Genomic DNA, 16,371 nt, shown 5'->3' with positions numbered 1-16,371 from the left:
AGTAAGCAAAAACGTGAAAAAGATTAGCTACAGATGAAATGTCTCACTGTGCGATCTGCGGGGTGCGGTCAGCGATTGGACGCGAGAGGGCCTATTTTTGGGAGCAATCCTTGATCCAGGCCAAAACCTCGCAGCGCTTCCAGAGACACAGCAACGCCCTGGTGGTCGTGTCCTGGCCAGCATTCGGTTTCACCTTGTTCAACGCCCTGTTTGATTACTGGCCACGGGTGGGCTTTTTTTTTGACCTGCTGGCCTCAAAAACGGTGAGACACCAACCACCAAACCCCACGACGAACACGCAACCTGTTCCTCCTATTTATTTATTTCTCTTCGCAGCCTGTTCCTCCCATTTATTTATTTCTCTTTTTCTTTTTCTTTTTCTTTTTTTTTTTTCTTTTTCTTTTTTTTTTTTTTTTTATATCTACTTAGTTTCGCTTCCTGGGTCTGGAAGACTCAGCGCATCTCACACGAATTTCATCTCTGGGAAGCTCACGGCGCCATCAGCGGCCGCCTCCACCGATGTAACCACGGTTCTCGCTGCCCAGACTCGGCAGGGGCAGACCAGCCATTTTTGGCCGCATCGCAGCTTCTGCCGGAGCGACTCTTTCGAGAAGGGGAAAAAAAAAGAAAAAAAAAAAGAAAAACGAAAAGAAAAGGAAAGTCGCTACTTGGGGGGGGGGGGTGGTTGGGAAGGTGCTTACCCTGCTGATGAGTGTTTACATATACGGAGTACATAACTACAGACATACTACCTAATTAGTTAGTTAGTTAGCCGGCTATTGCTTAGTAGAGGAAAAGAAAAGGGCCTGTCGAAGGGAAGGAGTCGATCCGACGCGCCTGCTGCCCGTCGATCGTTGCGTCTGCTCAGCCACACCTTCCCGGCTAGGCGACAAAAAACAAAAACACGCCAAAAAAAAACAAAAATAAAAACAAAAAAAATAAAAAATAAGAAAGAATAAAAAGGCAAAAGAAGCGAGCGACAAGACGACAACGGCGAGGCAGATGACGCGGCCTAGGATTGGCCCGGCTGCAGGCGTTGTTGTCCAGCCACACAGCCCTGGATGAGTTCCTTTTGCCTGGCTTCCATACGGAGTACGGAGTACAGGGTACGTTCTTCCTTCCGGTCTGACAACAACCGCCCTGCGCCAATTGGCGTGTTCTGGACGCGCGTGCGAGGGCGAGCACTAATCAGTTAGTTGACGGAGCTGTGCATTCGTATATGTCTGTATAATCTTCCCAACCCGTTCTCTCGCTCGTCTCGGGTGCTGCTGATTTGTTTCTAAATTCTCTCTGTACGGAGTGCGAACCCAAGCCCTTCTTTTCTTTTCTTTTCTTTTCTTTTCTTTTCTTTTCTTTTCTTTTCTTTTTGACACACGCACATTGATTACACGAAAAGAAAAAAGGCCGGGATCTGGAGATATTCACCCCCTGTGCTCCCTGCTCCGTAACCTTGTCCCCTGTAGCACTGTACAACCAACCAAGGCTCTTCCCCTGAATAAACCCTACAAGGAGGAACCGCCACGGAGTCGTAGATCTGCTCATCTATTCGAGCTCCATTCCCTGCAGGATACAGTACCCCCACACACGCACCGCGCCTCCACCGCCAGCGCACCAACGCTCCAACAAACCCCCCCTGTCCTTTTGCAGAGAAATGTCCCCCATCAAGCGCTAGACTTGACGTTGCCGTCGACGAACGATGGCGGGTAATCTTCATCCACTGGGTTCTGCGGGAGCCGAGCCAAGTCTCCAATCAAGCCCTTCTACGGAGTACTCCATACACGCTAGTTATGAGGGAGTCTATAGTTGTTCATTACTCGACTCCGTTACCGCTAGGATTAATTATCCTCGTTGCAATCCCAACACTCTAGAGCACCGATGAAGAATGATCCATCCGAATACAAAGGGAGAAAAGGAGACAAAAGGAAAAGAAGAAGAAAAAAAAAAAGAAAAAAATAAAGAAATACCGAGAGTATTGGGGGAAAAGTAGATTAGATAGTTAGAGCTTCATGGGTATATATTATATTTCAAAATATGGATGTTCTCCGGATATTTTCGCCTAGACTTACTGCTTCGTCGTGGTCAGCGTCAGCAGAGGGTCAATAGCCTCCAAGCCATCATCCCCATCGTAACCCGCCATCATCTTTTGACCGCTACATCCCATCCCGGGAGACGACTGGTTCTCCTCATGCCCGTTCGCATCCGGCATCAAGAAATCCTCGCCGGTCATGAGGTTCTGTTGTTCTCGGCAAGCTTGGCTCGTCGCCGCCCCAGACTCCTGTGGCGCCGGAAAACCAAGCTGCAAAGCATCAAGGTCAAGATCAAAGCTGTGATCGCCGCCGTGCATGGCCCGCCGCATGAACAGGATCTGGATGTCGTTCTCCTCGAGCCTGTGCTTCGACCCCATGTGCACCCAGAGGTCGTAGTCACGCCGGAAGAGATGCTGGCACTGCTCGATCAGGCACGGGATGTGCCGGCCTGATTCTTCGGCGTAGCCTTCGCCGGTCAGCATCGCCAGCTTCGACAGCGTCAGGGTCTTGTCCTTCGCCTGTGACGTCAGGCCCAGCTGCTCCCGCCGCGCCGCCTTGGCGTTCTTCAGGCCCAGATGCGCCGTTCGAACGTGCTCTTCGAGCGCGAGCTTGCTGCCGTATCGCTTCCCGCAGCCGTCCTGGCTCATCCAGCCGTCTACTTTCTTGGAGGTCGACAGGTCCGTCTCGCCGCAGATAAACCGCTTCTCGCCTTCATGAACCGTCTTTATGTGGACGTTCAAGTTTCCTTTCTTGGTGAAACTGCGCCCGCAACCCGGATAACTACACGGATGGGTGCGCCTCTCGTCCAGCGAGACGTTCCCGTGCGCTATCTCCAGATGGCGACGCAATTCCCTCGAAGAGGAGCAGGTAAGTGAACATTCCGGACAGGTTGGCGGATGAGCCGATCTCAAATGAGCCTGCAGTAGGGCGTACGTGTGGAACGTTGCTTCGACTCGTGCAGGCGAGTCCCCATTGTTTGTAGCACCGGTGGAGTGTGAACACTCCGTGCAGGTAAACCGCGCACCGCCGTGGATCCTGCCCTCATGCGCTCGGAGATGACCCGCGGTGTCGAAGCCCTGCTGGCACTTTTCCCCGGTGGCAGGATCGATATGCGGGCAGGGAAAAGGTTTCTGGTTTAGATGAACCATCATCACATGTTTCTGAAGCGTAGTGTGCTTTCTGAATGTCTCGTTGCACGGCGGATACTCCACACAGCGATATTTGTCCCGTCCTTCGTGGGCCGCTAGGTGTCTTCGTAATCGGGATCCCGTCACGAATGTCTTCCCACACCCTTCTTTGTCACATACGTAGTCTCGAACCATGGTGTGTGCACTCTTGACATGGTGATTAAGGTGCGAAGCTCGGAGAAAGGACTTGTTGCAGCCATCGTACTCGCAGTGGAATATCCGCTCGTTTGTGTGCGATCGTATGTGCTCTGCCAACCGGGCCGGCCGGTTGAACGCCTTGTCGCAGTTGTCGTACGGGCAGACGTGCGTTTTGAGGTCCGAAGGGTACTTTGACGATCCCGTCGGCGAGAAAGGCGTAATGGGAGTCTTCGACTGGCTTCGATGTCCATAGCTGTTATCGCTTAGGCAGTAAGAGGCAACCGATTCTGAATCGGACGCATGGTCGGAATAGTTTGCGTCTTGATTAAAAAAAAAAAAAAAAGGATAATTAGCATAAATCCAACACAAATTCGGTCAGTAGGTACTTACTGTCCGGCCCTGATGCTTGCAGTCTTTTAGACTGCCGCCGAAAGTCAGTCGTAGCTTTGCGTTTCTGTACCATGATGGAATTAATTGAGGAGGCATGTGCCTGGTTAATGGTTGCAAGACTGCTCCGGGGGGAACCGTTTTGTCTCGAGCTATCGCAGGATCAGCTTTGTTTTTTTTTTGTTTTTGTGTGGATCTCGAGTGCTTATCTAACTTTATTTGTGCCGCCAGAAACGCGGGAATGCCGCCCAACGATTGGTCGATCTGGCGCGCGGCTTCCATGATGCCAAGACCACTCGTTTTCGCTCCCCCCAAAAAAAAAAAAGGGACGAAGCAAGAAACACGTTTTCGCGAGAGGGCTCAACCACACTGTTCATCGTTCTGCACATCCCCCCACGCTCGCTTGCCTATACATCACTAGTGATCAAGTTATTATATTTTTCCTTTTGCTGATTTCGTTTTTGCTACTGTGATTGAAAAATGTCCGACTACGGTGGCGACCACGAGGACCGTGACGAGACCGGGTAGAACACCCCATCTGAGCCCCCCCCCTCCGCCGGGCCTTGCCCTTGGTTGCAAGCAGCACACTTGGCTAACTCACCATCAACAGCTTCGATTACGAACCCCCGGAATACGACTATATCGACAACGAGCCGGAAGATTACGTTAGCCCCGAACAAGAGGCGGAGGAGGGTGCGTATGCGGTCCTTAACGGTGATGGGCAACCCGTGACGCCTGGCGCGAATGGAGATAGCGCCGCGGCGGCCACCGGCGATGCTAGTGCCGCCGCCTCAAAAAGCAAGGTCATGCTTCAGCAACGGGAGAAGAAGGTGCCAAACGATCAGAGGACCACGACGCCTTATATGACAAAGTATGAGCGTGCGCGTGTGCTGGGAACTCGGGCCCTACAGATCAGGTGCGTGCGCTGTGTCACTTTGCTTTATTTCTCTCTAGGCACCTGAAGTGTGGTCTAATGCTACTGTATAGCATGAACGCGCCCATCCTGGTCGATCTAGAGGGGGAGACCGATCCTTTACAGATCGCATTGAAGGAGCTCAACCAGAAAAAGATCCCGCTTATCGTGAGGAGATACCTCCCCGACGGATGGTAGGTTGATTCGCCTATGGTGCATTTACTGGTCGCTCCTCTGACTTCTCGGGCTGCAGGTATGAGGATTGGACATGCGAAGAACTCCTTTAGATCCTTCTTTTTTCCAGGATTGCCGGTGTTCTGGGCCATATTCCCGCTTCCAAGGTCCGCTTTATCTTTTGGCATAGCGCATGGAGTCTGGTGTATTTGGGTGGATTTTTCTTATACTATGTGAACCTAGTGTGGTATCTCGGGGACGTGGGAGGAGGATCTCTGAGTTATGGGGTTTTGATCTATGTGACTTTAAGTTCCTTGCCTGCAGAAAAGTATTAAAAACCAAATACTAAGGGAGTTAATCATGTTTTTCTCTCAAGAAGAGAGGTATTATCGAAACGGGCATAATTGCGTTAACATTTCACATTCGACCCATATTGGTGATCTACCTCGTCCCGGTGGCTGGCGTCAGATATCTTAAACCCGCCCGCCGATTAGTCCTCGAGACCCGCAGACTCATTGCAGGGAATTGTCGACCGTGGCCTCCGCTTACGATGCAGTAACCCTCGTGGATACAGAACCCCAGATCACAAGCTCTAAACCGTACTCCGTACTCCCAAAAAATATCTGGGCTTGTTTGGTCTCTCAGAAGTCACTCAATTCACGTCAAGTAACTATTACCAGGAAGTATTTCAAAGGTCGAAACAAACAAGCACAGCTTTCGTGACTCAACTTTTTCAGCATGGCGATATGTATTTCATTCGCTCCGGTCGTGGGGTGTTACACCAGCTTGCCAGCTCGACTGTGGGGGTGAAGCGTCCCCTGCAAGTGGCAGCTCAAGCTGAGCTCGGTGAATGAACTGTATTTTTCCGGCGCTCTGGATCGAGAATACCAAGGGTTATTAATTTCCTGCAAGGCACATATTTAATATAGGCTCTTTATCCGGTTTCCGGGGGTTAAAAACCAACAGACTCACTTTCGAGTCCGTTTGGAGGGAAAATTGGAAAACCGGCGGTCACCTGAAATGATAAATAAAGGTTATTACCACCGTGAAGTTTGGCGCATCTTCACGCGGACTTCGCTGAGACAGCAGCACACTGTGGCTCGCATCCACTTTCCAGCGGATTGTGAATCGGGTTTCTTTGCTTTTTACGCCTTTTAGCCCTGGTTTTCCTTGGGATTTTGCCATGCTCTGGGTCCCGGCTCTGGTACCGGACCCCGTCATTGGCCCGAACCCACATGGCTTTTCCCCCGTGGGCGTCGTGGACCGCGGCGATGACGAACACCTCGAGCCCATCATGAACGTTCCCAGAGGGCCCCGATCGAGTCCTGGGCGGTCAAAGCGGACGCTGCATGTGTCATTATTGGGGAACTTGGATGCAGATTCCTTGGCCTTGGAGCCAGTCATAACTACGGGGGCGTCCCTTCGAAATTCTGAATGTCCCAGAGATGCCGTTTTTCCGGACATCAAAATACGACCGGCCAGCGGTGTGGGTTTCCACTGGTCGACTTTCTAGACTGTCCAGCTCCCCCCCAAAAAAAATTTTGCCCCGCAAAGCCAGGAAAGATGCGGTTAAATCCCGTTCCATACGTACGCCGGGGAAATGCCAGCAGAAATTTTGTCACAAATGTGACTCGGGTGCCCTTGGACGCCAATCTCCAAAATGGATCTTCATTTTCACTGTGAGGGAGGCTGTATAAGTTCAGGAGGCCGATTGCCCTGGTTATATCTTTCCTTCTCGGGTGCCTGTTCAGCGGTTTGATAGAATTAAGGAGCAAGCTTGCCTGGCCTTTTGCTCTTTTGTTTTTAAATTTCTTTTATTTTACTTCTACCGCGTATTCTCTGTTTTGATCTATTGTTTTTTGTTCATTCCAGAGTCGACTGCCCTCGCACGACCAAGGCTAGGCCGAGTTAGAAGTCGCCGAATTTCTTGATGCTGGAGATGGGGGAACCAGGGAAAGAATCAGAGCCAACTGGCTCATCGTCCCCCGGGTTGTCCTCTTGCGAAGATGCAGTAGAAATTGTAGAGAAGTCGGGGTTCGAGAACGACAGCCTCTCCTTCGACCATGGCTGGAAAGCATGGTCACAAGTTTTGGCCTCCTGGATTATGTTTTTCGATACATGGTGCGTACACATTTATTCTAAGCTCTCCAGGGCGTCCAGATATCATGAGTGCGCTGACTTTGCATTTTTGGTCTGTGGTAGGGGAATTGTGACTGCATTTGGTGTTTTTCAAACATATTATGAGCAGGCAATACTTTCCCAGGAGTCGCCTTCGACTATATCTTGGATTGGATCCATACAGTCCTTCCTCCTGCTCTTCATCGGGGCCGTGACAGGCCCGCTCTTTGACGCTGGATATTCCCGGCATCTCCTGATTTCGGGCACATTTCTGGTTCCATTTGGACTCATGATGACCAGCGTAGCTAAGAGCTTTTGGCAAATCCTTTTAGCACAGGGTTTCTGTCTTGGACTTGGCTGCGGGTGTCTTTTTATTCCCTGCGTGGCAATTATTCCACAGTACTTTAAGAAGAAGAAAGCCTTTGCGAATGGCATTGCTGCTACGGGGAGCGGTGTTGGCGGTGTTATATACCCGATCATGTTTCGCCAACTTCAGCTGAAAATTGGATTTGCTTGGGCTGTTCGAGTGCTTGGATTTGTATCCCTTGCCACACTCTTGGTCGCATGCTGCCTTCTAAAGATCAGGTTCCAGCCTACGGAAAAACGTGCCCTGATCCAGTTACACGCTTTCAAGGACCCTGTCTATACGCTCTTCTGCATTGGCGAGTTCATCGGATTTTCTGGCCTATACAACACCATGGTATATATACAACCATATGCAATCGATAACCGTATAATTGGCGAGCATCTTGCATTCTACCTCCTCGCCATGCTCAATACCGCCTCTAGCTTTGGCCGCATTCTCCCAAATTATATTGCTGACTACATCGGCCCTCTCAATGTCATCGGCCCCATGGCCGTCATCTCCGGCATCCTCGGGTTTTGCTGGATTGGAATCCATTCCTCCGGGGGAGTGATTGCCCTGGCGGTTCTCTACGGTTTCTTCTCGGGCGGCTACGTTTCCATACCTCCAATCGTGATCATGAATATCACACCCGATCTTCGAGACTTTGGCACCAGATTGGGTATGTCTTTCGTGTTCGTTGCGTCGGGGGCTTTGATTGGTACCCCTATTGGCGGTGCGCTCATCAGTCATATGGGGGGAGATTACCTGGGCGTGAAGGTATTCACTGGGGCTTGCCTGCTTTGCTCGGGTATTATAATGTGTACTGCAAGATTTATCAAAACAGGACCCCATCTACTTGCTCGAATGTGAGCGCATTATTACAACTAAGGTTGATATAGTTGTTCTGTTGGTTAGGATTTCCTTTATCTCAACCGCGAAGAGGGGGGGGAGTCTATTTTTATTTTTATTTTTTTTCAATCTTGCATTGGGTCGACGTGAAATACTGCCTACGCGAGGTTGGATACATGTTATTCGGTTCTACGGAGTACGGTGCCACGAATATGACGATATCAAAAAGTTTTTACATTATGTTTGGGCAAATTTCCTATTTGGCATATATATACGGAGTATATAGTATAATAGATCTCAGGACCATCAAAACGCCAAAGTTAAACAACTATTATCCACCTATATGGAGTAACACTATATAGCTTTTATGGTGGTGTTCCCTGCTGAACCTAAACACGTTTGCAGGGCGTGTATCAGTAACGGACAGCATTGGCCCAGTGGAAGAAAACTGTACAACATTGGTGACAATGCGTGACAGAAGGAGACTCTGTTGATGCCTTCACCACAACGGCCTCACATACCCAGTTGCAGATCACAATCACCATCTTAGTATACATCTTCCGGGCTAACCAAAAACTTCTCCCCATTCTCTCGCTGATGTATCAAGTCTTTATCTCTACTCAACGGTTTCCGCATATCAAATGCATCTTCACCGCCGGACATGCCCGCAGGATCATCACTATAATAATTCACCACCCGTCTAAACACAGAGTATCTGCACGAGAAGAGAGCTGATTAGCGCAACGATAAAGAAGGAAATCACCAGAGACACCGGGAAGAAGATCGCATACCCCATCCCCTTATACATTTCTACGGCAACTTTATTTCCCGCACGCACATACAAATCAACAAACCATGCGTCGTTGATATCCGAAGCACGTTCCAGTGCCTCGGTAAGTCGTCGCGCATAACCCAGTCGTCTCCAGGCTGGCGCGACGGTGAGAACGGTGATGTGCCCATGCCACGGGGTGTAGTGCTCTGAGTGACGCATGGAAGGGTGCTGGGCCTCGAGTTTACCCATTACTACGTGGGCAGGAGGTTAGCCCATGCTATTCATATCTTTCGCGAGACTAGACGTTGGGGAGGGGAGGGTGTACTGTAGCCCACGATCTTGCCATCGCGGTCTTCGACGACGTTGAAGAGGGACGGCCATTTCATGAGATATGTGAGGTAGAAATTAGCATCGTAATTTTCGGTCAGAGGATCGAGGTTGGTGAGATTGAGGGAGAGGAGATCGGAAGCGGTCATGCGGCGTATGGAAGTCATTGTTGCTGAGCCAAAAAGGGAGACTGGAAATATGCTGGCTGAAGTTTGGTATGGGTACTTTGAACGCAGGACAATGGAATTGTTCTGTAATGTTAGCCTTGTTGCATGCAGCGCCGTTTAAGACTACGAAGTGAGCTTGTTGTGTTGCAGTCTCTTCCGTGAGTCGAGACGAATCTCAAAAAGCTCAGCGATTCAGGGCATTCCGCAAAGAAACACACGGTTTTGCTCCAACAATCAGACATTCAATGCTAATGCAGTGTTTCCTCAGTTGAACATCCGGTGTGTTGGCGCCATTCGAGAAGCCATAACATTCAATTAATTTCCAGGCCGTCTTGTCCTGATGGGCTAAGTGGAGGGTTAATATCCCAACCTAAAAATCCTCAGCGAAGTCTCTCGCTGTCGAGGATTAGCCTTCCTTCGCAGCCCCTCCCTTTTTTTCTGAAAATCGGTCTTTCACTCCTTTTTTTTATTTTCCCCTTTCTTTCATGGCAGAGCTGGTTCTGCGTCGTTTATTTACTTTGGATCTCCACATCTCTTCCCACGCCGAGTGCCGTCCCTCTTTGATAGTAAACAACGCATCGAAATGCCGCTAGCTCCATCCTCGCCCAACTCTCCCACCCGCCGACGACGAAATCTCTCAGATCTCGACTTCTCCTCCGCAGCTCCGAGTAGCTTTACAAGGAACGGATACGGCCAGAGCCCTCCGTACTCGCCACAGACACCGCGCACGTCTATCCCACACTCACCCGTGACAACCAGGCAGCGAATCTCGTCTTCAGGAGGAATGGAAAGACCGGCCAGGTATTCGGGCGATTTTACTCCAGATGTGAATGCCGATAGTGGCGACGGAGGAGGATTGGGGAGTCTAGCAGATGAGCTGGCGAACGCATGGGATGATGGGTACGAGTATGGATACGGAGGAGAAGATACGTCTGGACTACAGGATGGAGAGGGTATGGTGACTATAGACGGCGTCGATTCTCCGACATCAGACAATGCCGGCTATATCGAATCAATACACGATATGGGGATAGGTATGGGGGGCGGACTGTCGCACGGGGATTCGGACTCTGGGGAGGATCAGTTAAAACCACCCAGGCAGAGGCTAAAAGGCCACTCTCGGCATCGGCGTCATGAATCCCTGTATGATGGCTCCGATTATGGGAATGATTCTGATTTTGATCAGCCCGGGGATATGCCACCGGGGTTAGAAGCTCAAATGGCTGGAATCGACGATCTGGTACGATGGAGCAAGGCAGACGAGACTAGCAACGAGCTCATCGATCAGTTTATTGGCCTTCTACGGGAACTTGGCGGACAAGCTGGGATTGAAAATAGCACTACGAGGTTCGATAACGCTCATTGTTTGCCATCTCCGTCTACTAACAGCTTCTCCAGGCTCATCACCGCACATAGCTCCCTGGTTTCCCACCTAACCCACCAAACTCGCTCCCTCCAGACCCTCACCCACCCGCTCCTTATCTCCTCATTTCCAACCCTCTCCCCAGATGCCATCGACGACCTGCTTCCCCTAATCGACTCTATCCTCCCCAACCTCCCTTTCCCCGATCAACACCAATCAGCCCACCACGGCACCGATTCCACCTCCACGTCCGATCCGGACCACTCATCCGCCCACTCCCGTTCGCACTCTCACACCACACCGCTCCTCTCCCTCCAATCCCTCCTCTCCCAAACCTCAGATTTAACTCACACTCTCCGCACCCTGAACGACACCCTCCACGAATCCCGCCAACTCACCTCCACCGCATCCCGACGCCTCAAGACCGTCCGCGAACTCGTCATCGAGATGAGACGCGAAGATGAAGCGCGCGAGGAAGGCATTCGGTGGATTGAAAAAGGTGGATGGGATGCGAAATTAGCCGCGAGAGAGGCTGGAACGGTTTGCCAGAGCGTGGTCAGCGGGTTTGAAGCAGTCTGTGGAGAGTGGAGGAATAGGCTGTTTGGGACGGCGGCGGCGGGCGCAGGGGCTACGGCGACGCCGGCAGAGGTTCCGGTCTCTTGAACACGAACACTCTCTCTTTACCTCTTTCAAGGTATATTTCTTTTTGTTCTTATCAGTGGATTGGGTGGTTGGTACATAGACCCTTTTGACCCGGGAACCCATCGCTTGGTTTCAGAAGAACATTTCCTTTGATTGCATAATTCAATCCTGGGTTCCTGGTGAAAGAAAAGATAAGTATTTAGATTGTCATGTGTCCCTTTCCAGGTCTTTATTTCCTTTTGTTGTAGCAGACTCTGGGTGCTTCATCAAACCCTCCAGACACGGCAACGCTGTATGAGAAACTTTTGCCTCCTAATTTGAATCAAAACTAAGATAGATTGTTAGAAAGCTGTCCAAAAACCCCTAGATAGCTTGAAAAACGCTTCTAATCCTGAATAAAAACTCATTTCTCATTCTCTTCATTCTACATAAAAACTTGGGCCATAACGAAGAAAACTTCAAGGCAAACTGCAAATCCAGGGCAAAACAAAACAAAAGGAAACCCTCCATGCCTCAATCATCATCCATCGTCATCACACTCTTCTTCCCAAACTATTCCGAAAACAAGTAACTGGACCACGCATGAAACAAACACGACAGGCTTGGGGAGATGGGGGGATGGGCCTATGCAAGAAAACATGCCTCATACATAAAGCATCATACATATGCGTACATGCTCTGAAGAAGCCTTGTAAAATGCCGACATGCGAACGGTGCCGAGAGGTAAGGGAAACAACGGCACAAGAGACGAGAAGAGGGAAAGGGATAGAATTTGGATATTAAATTGAATTTAAAGCACAAGCAATATGCACTTTTGATCTGCAAAATAAAGCATGGAAATCAATCACCCTGACCGAATTCTCGGAAGGGATAGAGGGCCAAAGAGGACGAAACATAGATAGGTAGGAAGCCACCGAATATATGTAGTTAAACGGAACTCTCCAAAAATAGGGATCATAACGTGATGCAAAGAGATCAAGACGTTTCCCTAAACCTCCACCGATACTATACCAACCCACTAACCGTACTTACGTAGCACCTACTGCTGTTGTTTGAATCTTGGTCTCCATGGGCCAGGCTTTTCCTGGGAAGAGGGAGCGCCAGAGGGAGGCACAGGGCTTCTAGAAAATTGTCTAGGCGGAGCAGCGGATTCCCGAGCATGGGAAAGATCACGGCTATCAGAAGGCCCATCGCGGGTTGCCCGTAAATGTGGAGGGAGGTAGCTGCCCGCTTTCGCCGGGGGTGCTGGCGTGGCCTCTTGGGCTGCGGCCGGTTGCTCGCCGGCACTGGCAGCAGCTTTGGCGGCTTGACGATCTCTCCATGAAGTTCCAGTTCGGCCAGCAAGGTTAAGACGCGGTGCAGTTCGTTCGGGAGATGCTTCGCGCGCTGGGCCTCTCGGTTCTGCAAGGCCAGCCTTTCGGGCAGCTCGTCGCTGCTCAGCCTCCTCCTCACGTTGCCTTTGACGGATAGCCTGCTCATCGAGTTTTCTGTTTTCTTTGTTAGAGAAGCCCGAATATGAAAACGAATGAATACTTGCCTTCTTTGTTCTTCTCTAGCAGCCTTCTCTTCTGCCAAAGCGCGTCGCCTCTCCTCTTCCTTGGCGATTCTCTCTTGCTCTTCGCGCGCAATACGCTCTTCTTCTTCGCGTCTTCTCTGCTCCTCCGCCTCGCGTTCCGCCCTTTCACGTCGAATGCGTTCGTGAACCTCCTTGATACGTTGTTTCTTCTTCTGCTCAAATTCTCTGTCAGCAGCCTTGCGACGGCGCTCGAACTCTTCATGTCTCTTCTCCGTCACACTCTTCTTGAAGTCATTGAAGTATGGCACCAAGCGACTCAGGCGGTGCTTAAGTGCGACGTCTTCCTTGTGCTTCTGACGAGCTGCTTTCAAAGTCTCTTCCTTGGTTTGCTCGTAAGTTTCGAGGTCTTGCTTCTTCTGTGTTTCGTAATCTTCCGGCAAATGCTTCAGTTCTTCTCGGCGGAAAGCTCGCTCCAAGTGATCGATGCGCTTGGAAGTAATTCTGATCTTCTCATTTAGATCATTCTTTTCCTTCTCGAGTTGGGCGAGTTTAATGGCACGAAGGCGATTGGAGTCGAGTTCTTCAAGGTCGATCTGGTTCACGTCAATCCCCTTGACTCCGGTCTTGAGTTCCTCCAATTGCTTCTTCAATTCTTGCTGGCGAATACGATCCTGTTCATCCTTCATTCTCTTGCGCTCACGTTCACGATGCTCATCCAAAAGACGCTGTTGCTCAGCCTCTTGAAGCTGTTGGTTGCGCGCACGCTTTCGATTCTCTTCTTCACGCTGCTTCTTCTGTAAGGCATCTGACAATGCCTCCTTCCGCTTCTCAATGATGGCACGGCGAGTGAGCGTCTCCTCGTGCTCTTTTGCTGCTCCTGCGCGAGCTCTTGCATGTGCAGCTTCCTTGGCCTTGATCCGTGCTTGATTGTAGGATGGATCAACATACATGCAGGTAACGTGAAGAGTTTTAGCCAAGCGGGCAAGTTGAGATCTGGCAATCTCTGCTGGAGTGCTTTGCAGACGTTGGACAGAACCAACTTCACTTTCCGCAGACCCAGCGGCACTTCCTGGGTGAAGAGCCTTAGCAGAAGAGAAAATATCCGATTCGAACGTCAAAACACCTGACACGTGATCAACACGAATTGCCAAATCTCCCTTCTTGCAGCCATTCATGATGAATTTCTCAATCATGGACGAGGTGACTTGGAAAGGCTCTGGGAAATGCGCAAGTTCATGGACGAATTTAAGCTCAACAGATTCATAAACTTGAGACAATTGTTGGAACAGCCTAGTAAGGATAACTTGCTGCAAGGGCAAAACGTACTTCTCCATCTCAGGATCGGCGCCGATTTCCTTGAGAATAGGAGAGATCTTCTTGCAAATCGACAAAGGATGGAAGTCGACCTCGAGGATATTGTAAAGATCCCGGATTTCAGGGCGGCAGCGGCTAAGGAGGCCCTTGTTAAGAGCGTCCTTGAATAATGACGCTCGAGTGGGGGGCTGAGGCATGCCCAGAAGGTTGGTGAGGCGGGTATTCTTGTTCTTTCGCACCTCGTCTACGTCGACCAAGGCACCACGGGATCGCGAAGTACTGATGACAGGGATTGAAAGGGCTGAAAGGAGGACGAAAGAAGCGGCTTTGGTCATATCGGCTTCGGTAACTGATGGGCTATCCTTCTTAGATCCCTGTCCTGCAGCGAGGGCGATGGCGGATTGTCGCAACAGGTTATAGTAGCGGTTCCAGGCAGCAGCATGGAACAGGTAATTGTCGCTGACCATAAAGATCTTTGTAAGCTTCTCATAGTAGTTTGCCATCATGATATTCTTGGGCTGTCGCTTGCTAAGGTTAAGGAGAGTGTGGATATCTTCAACACTGCGGAAGCCCTCCTGCCAGAGTTCCAACTCGACCGCAACATTCAACTGCTGGAAGCGTGTATCCAGATGGCGCTGAAGTGTGTCTGGATCGCTTAGGTTGATGGCGTGCATCTGAGCTGAGTACTTGGCAGCATTTTGAACGTGGTTTCTGAGGAGCTCACACAAGCGACGGAATTCAGTCTTGCGGGTGTATTTCAAGCAAAATTGGAAAGCCTGTAGTGCGGTGGCCTGATACATGACCTCGAGTCGCGCATTGTTTTTCAGGATTTCTAGGACGGTTCTGTAAGTTTCCCAGAGAAATTTCAACCACGGGGTAACAACGGCCCGGTCCGTGCGGTCGCGAGACTGTTCACCCGATACCGTGGCAAGAAGAATTGTCTCTGGAGTCTCAATAGCATCAAGATCCTCGACATTGGAAGTTGGGGCAGCTGATTCGAGTGAGGATTGGATCTCATCAGCTTTGGCTTGGGCTTCGGTGACTTTTTGTTCAGCAAGCTCAATGAATTTTTTCAGAACCATCTACATTAGAGCCACTCTGATCAGCACTATTCATGAAAAAGTCGAGGTGTGATTTGCATCCTGCATACCTCAATGGTTCCCACGTTTGTATTTTGCGCAATATTCTTATATTGATACAAGCCATCTTTCGCAGATTTCCCTTTCCTTAAGTCGACGCATAGTTCAACGAAAAGAAGCATCACCGGTTCAAGAGATGCAATTGGGCTGCTGCGAGATCGTTTCGAGGTGACATGTTCGTGAAGGACGGACAAGGCTGCGGCGGGCTGGCCCACGGCAATGAGCTCTTCGGCTCGCTAAGACAAAAGAACCGTCAGTCGCGAATCTCTAGTAGGGAATAGAGCGTGAAGCCAGGACAGAAGTCTCACCCTGAGAACATTCTCAGGCCTAACGTGAGGTATAGGCGGCATGCTGGGCAAGCTCTCCCTGACTTAAGAAGACTGAGGATAATCTGGCCACTCGAGGAAGGTTGGGCTCGTTTGCGTTTCGATGGACGCAGTTCCTCGACGAAAATTGGGTTGATGTAGGCCTCAACGATGCACAGACGAGTGCAGGGCCTTTCCCGATGATGATAGCCGGTAGAGAGTCGGGGGTCTCGACGGGCAGAAGTTTCACACTTGGCCGTTGTGATGGTTGTGGGATAATGAGAAGGCGAAAATTTCCTGTGGACCCTGGGCCGCTTATGTCAGCATAGCACAGAGTAAGCGACCGAGAACGGGGATCACGTGGAACCTCCCCTCCGCGCGATGACAGCAGCACCTGCTAATGCTATGCGATAGATTGAATGTGGCCTTCATGAAAAGCTAACCGTGCAGGGCATAACACTACGTATCGCTCTATATATAGATGGGAGTGGAATCCGGGGCAGGAAGCAGCCAACATTCATTCAGGCACCTACAGAGCGGTTTCAGAATACCAACCGGGGTTCCTATACGATACCAACATGCGTCAGGAACTGCCATCCCCCATCCCATGTACTTCATACATAGTTAAGCAATACCAGAGAGTATGACAGCTGTTGATTCGTTCCCAACTCCAAGCAGTGGAGCAGA

At 50.4% G+C, this 16,371-nt stretch overlaps 7 protein-coding genes across 8 annotated transcripts; 3 read left to right on the top strand and 4 right to left on the bottom strand.

Moving 5' to 3' along the window:
- Positions 1–1,986: 1,986 nt before the first annotated feature.
- On the bottom strand, positions 1,987–3,886 carry CIMG_11422 (C2H2 transcription factor). Its single transcript, XM_001245437.2, has 2 exons — positions 3,743–3,886; positions 1,987–3,672 (listed from the first exon to the last, which is right to left on the bottom strand). Exons 1-2 carry the CDS (start codon positions 3,813–3,815, stop codon positions 2,063–2,065), a joined length of 1,683 nt encoding a protein of 560 aa, XP_001245438.2. The 5' UTR covers positions 3,816–3,886; the 3' UTR covers positions 1,987–2,062.
- Positions 3,887–4,115: 229 nt separating this feature from the next.
- CIMG_04878 (DNA-directed RNA polymerase I) lies at positions 4,116–5,189 on the top strand. The gene is made up of 4 exons (XM_001245436.2): positions 4,116–4,263; positions 4,350–4,655; positions 4,727–4,846; positions 4,906–5,189. Exons 1-4 carry the CDS (start codon positions 4,220–4,222, stop codon positions 4,937–4,939), a joined length of 504 nt encoding a protein of 167 aa, XP_001245437.2. The 5' UTR covers positions 4,116–4,219; the 3' UTR covers positions 4,940–5,189.
- Positions 5,190–5,579: 390 nt separating this feature from the next.
- On the bottom strand, positions 5,580–6,290 carry CIMG_04877 (uncharacterized protein; the record flags this gene model as incomplete). Its single annotated transcript, XM_001245435.2, has 2 exons — positions 5,580–5,681; positions 5,868–6,290. 2 exons carry the CDS (start codon positions 6,288–6,290, stop codon positions 5,580–5,582), a joined length of 525 nt encoding a protein of 174 aa, XP_001245436.2.
- A 243-nt stretch (positions 6,291–6,533) lies between these two features.
- On the top strand, positions 6,534–8,160 carry CIMG_04876 (MFS monocarboxylate transporter; the record flags this gene model as incomplete). Its single annotated transcript, XM_001245434.2, has 2 exons — positions 6,534–6,947; positions 7,029–8,160. Exons 1-2 carry the CDS (start codon positions 6,757–6,759, stop codon positions 8,158–8,160), a joined length of 1,323 nt encoding a protein of 440 aa, XP_001245435.2. The 5' UTR covers positions 6,534–6,756.
- Positions 8,161–8,452: 292 nt separating this feature from the next.
- Positions 8,453–9,729, bottom strand: CIMG_04875 (N-acetyltransferase). Its single transcript, XM_001245433.2, has 3 exons — positions 9,237–9,729; positions 8,931–9,162; positions 8,453–8,854 (listed from the first exon to the last, which is right to left on the bottom strand). Exons 1-3 carry the CDS (start codon positions 9,403–9,405, stop codon positions 8,686–8,688), a joined length of 570 nt encoding a protein of 189 aa, XP_001245434.1. The 5' UTR covers positions 9,406–9,729; the 3' UTR covers positions 8,453–8,685.
- Positions 9,730–9,847: 118 nt separating this feature from the next.
- Positions 9,848–11,826, top strand: CIMG_04874 (uncharacterized protein). Its single transcript, XM_001245432.2, has 2 exons — positions 9,848–10,752; positions 10,804–11,826. Exons 1-2 carry the CDS (start codon positions 9,989–9,991, stop codon positions 11,429–11,431), a joined length of 1,392 nt encoding a protein of 463 aa, XP_001245433.2. The 5' UTR covers positions 9,848–9,988; the 3' UTR covers positions 11,432–11,826.
- On the bottom strand, positions 11,796–16,242 carry CIMG_04873. 2 transcript variants are annotated; one of them, XM_004446052.1, is made up of 4 exons: positions 15,688–16,242; positions 15,391–15,615; positions 12,948–15,322; positions 11,796–12,897 (listed from the first exon to the last, which is right to left on the bottom strand). In XM_004446052.1, exons 1-4 carry the CDS (start codon positions 15,727–15,729, stop codon positions 12,450–12,452), a joined length of 3,090 nt encoding a protein of 1,029 aa, XP_004446109.1. In that variant the 5' UTR covers positions 15,730–16,242; the 3' UTR covers positions 11,796–12,449. The 2 variants fall into 2 exon arrangements, with proteins under 2 accessions (XP_004446109.1, XP_004446108.1); XM_004446051.1 differs by having other exon boundaries at positions 11,796–15,322.
- Between the last annotated feature and the right edge of the window lie 129 nt (positions 16,243–16,371).

Source organism: Coccidioides immitis (genome assembly GCF_000149335.2).
Source record: "Coccidioides immitis RS genomic scaffold supercont3.4, whole genome shotgun sequence".
Taxonomy (NCBI): Eukaryota; Fungi; Ascomycota; class Eurotiomycetes; order Onygenales; family Onygenaceae; genus Coccidioides; species Coccidioides immitis.
Note: the sequence above shows the minus strand (reverse complement) of the source record. Positions and strands in the feature narration are given on the sequence as shown.

Bases quoted from the DNA above. Each gene is read 5' to 3' on its own strand.
- CIMG_11422 (XM_001245437.2), bottom strand. From the start codon at position 3,815: ATGGTACAGAAACGCAAAGCTACGACTGACTTTCGGCGGCAGTCTAAA. The intron at 3,673-3,742 runs GTAAGTACCTAC...TTTTTAATCAAG, and splicing joins GCAAGCATCAGGGCCGGACA to ACGCAAACTATTCCGACCAT.
- CIMG_04878 (XM_001245436.2), top strand. From the start codon at position 4,220: ATGTCCGACTACGGTGGCGACCACGAGGACCGTGACGAGACCGG. The intron at 4,656-4,726 runs GTGCGTGCGCTG...GCTACTGTATAG, and splicing joins ACTCGGGCCCTACAGATCAG to CATGAACGCGCCCATCCTGG. The intron at 4,847-4,905 runs GTAGGTTGATTC...CTCGGGCTGCAG, and splicing joins AGATACCTCCCCGACGGATG to GTATGAGGATTGGACATGCG.
- CIMG_04875 (XM_001245433.2), bottom strand. From the start codon at position 9,405: ATGACTTCCATACGCCGCATGACCGCTTCCGATCTCCTCTCCCTCAAT. The intron at 9,163-9,236 runs GTACACCCTCCC...CTGCCCACGTAG, and splicing joins TGGCAAGATCGTGGGCTACA to TAATGGGTAAACTCGAGGCC. The intron at 8,855-8,930 runs GTATGCGATCTT...CTTCTCGTGCAG, and splicing joins GAAATGTATAAGGGGATGGG to ATACTCTGTGTTTAGACGGG.
- CIMG_04874 (XM_001245432.2), top strand. From the start codon at position 9,989: ATGCCGCTAGCTCCATCCTCGCCCAACTCTCCCACCCGCCGACGACGA. The intron at 10,753-10,803 runs GTTCGATAACGC...CAGCTTCTCCAG, and splicing joins ATTGAAAATAGCACTACGAG to GCTCATCACCGCACATAGCT.
- CIMG_04873 (XM_004446051.1), bottom strand. From the start codon at position 15,729: ATGCCGCCTATACCTCACGTTAGGCCTGAGAATGTTCTCAGG. The intron at 15,616-15,687 runs GTGAGACTTCTG...CTTTTGTCTTAG, and splicing joins GGCCTGAGAATGTTCTCAGG to CGAGCCGAAGAGCTCATTGC. The intron at 15,323-15,390 runs GTATGCAGGATG...GCTCTAATGTAG, and splicing joins CAAACGTGGGAACCATTGAG to ATGGTTCTGAAAAAATTCAT.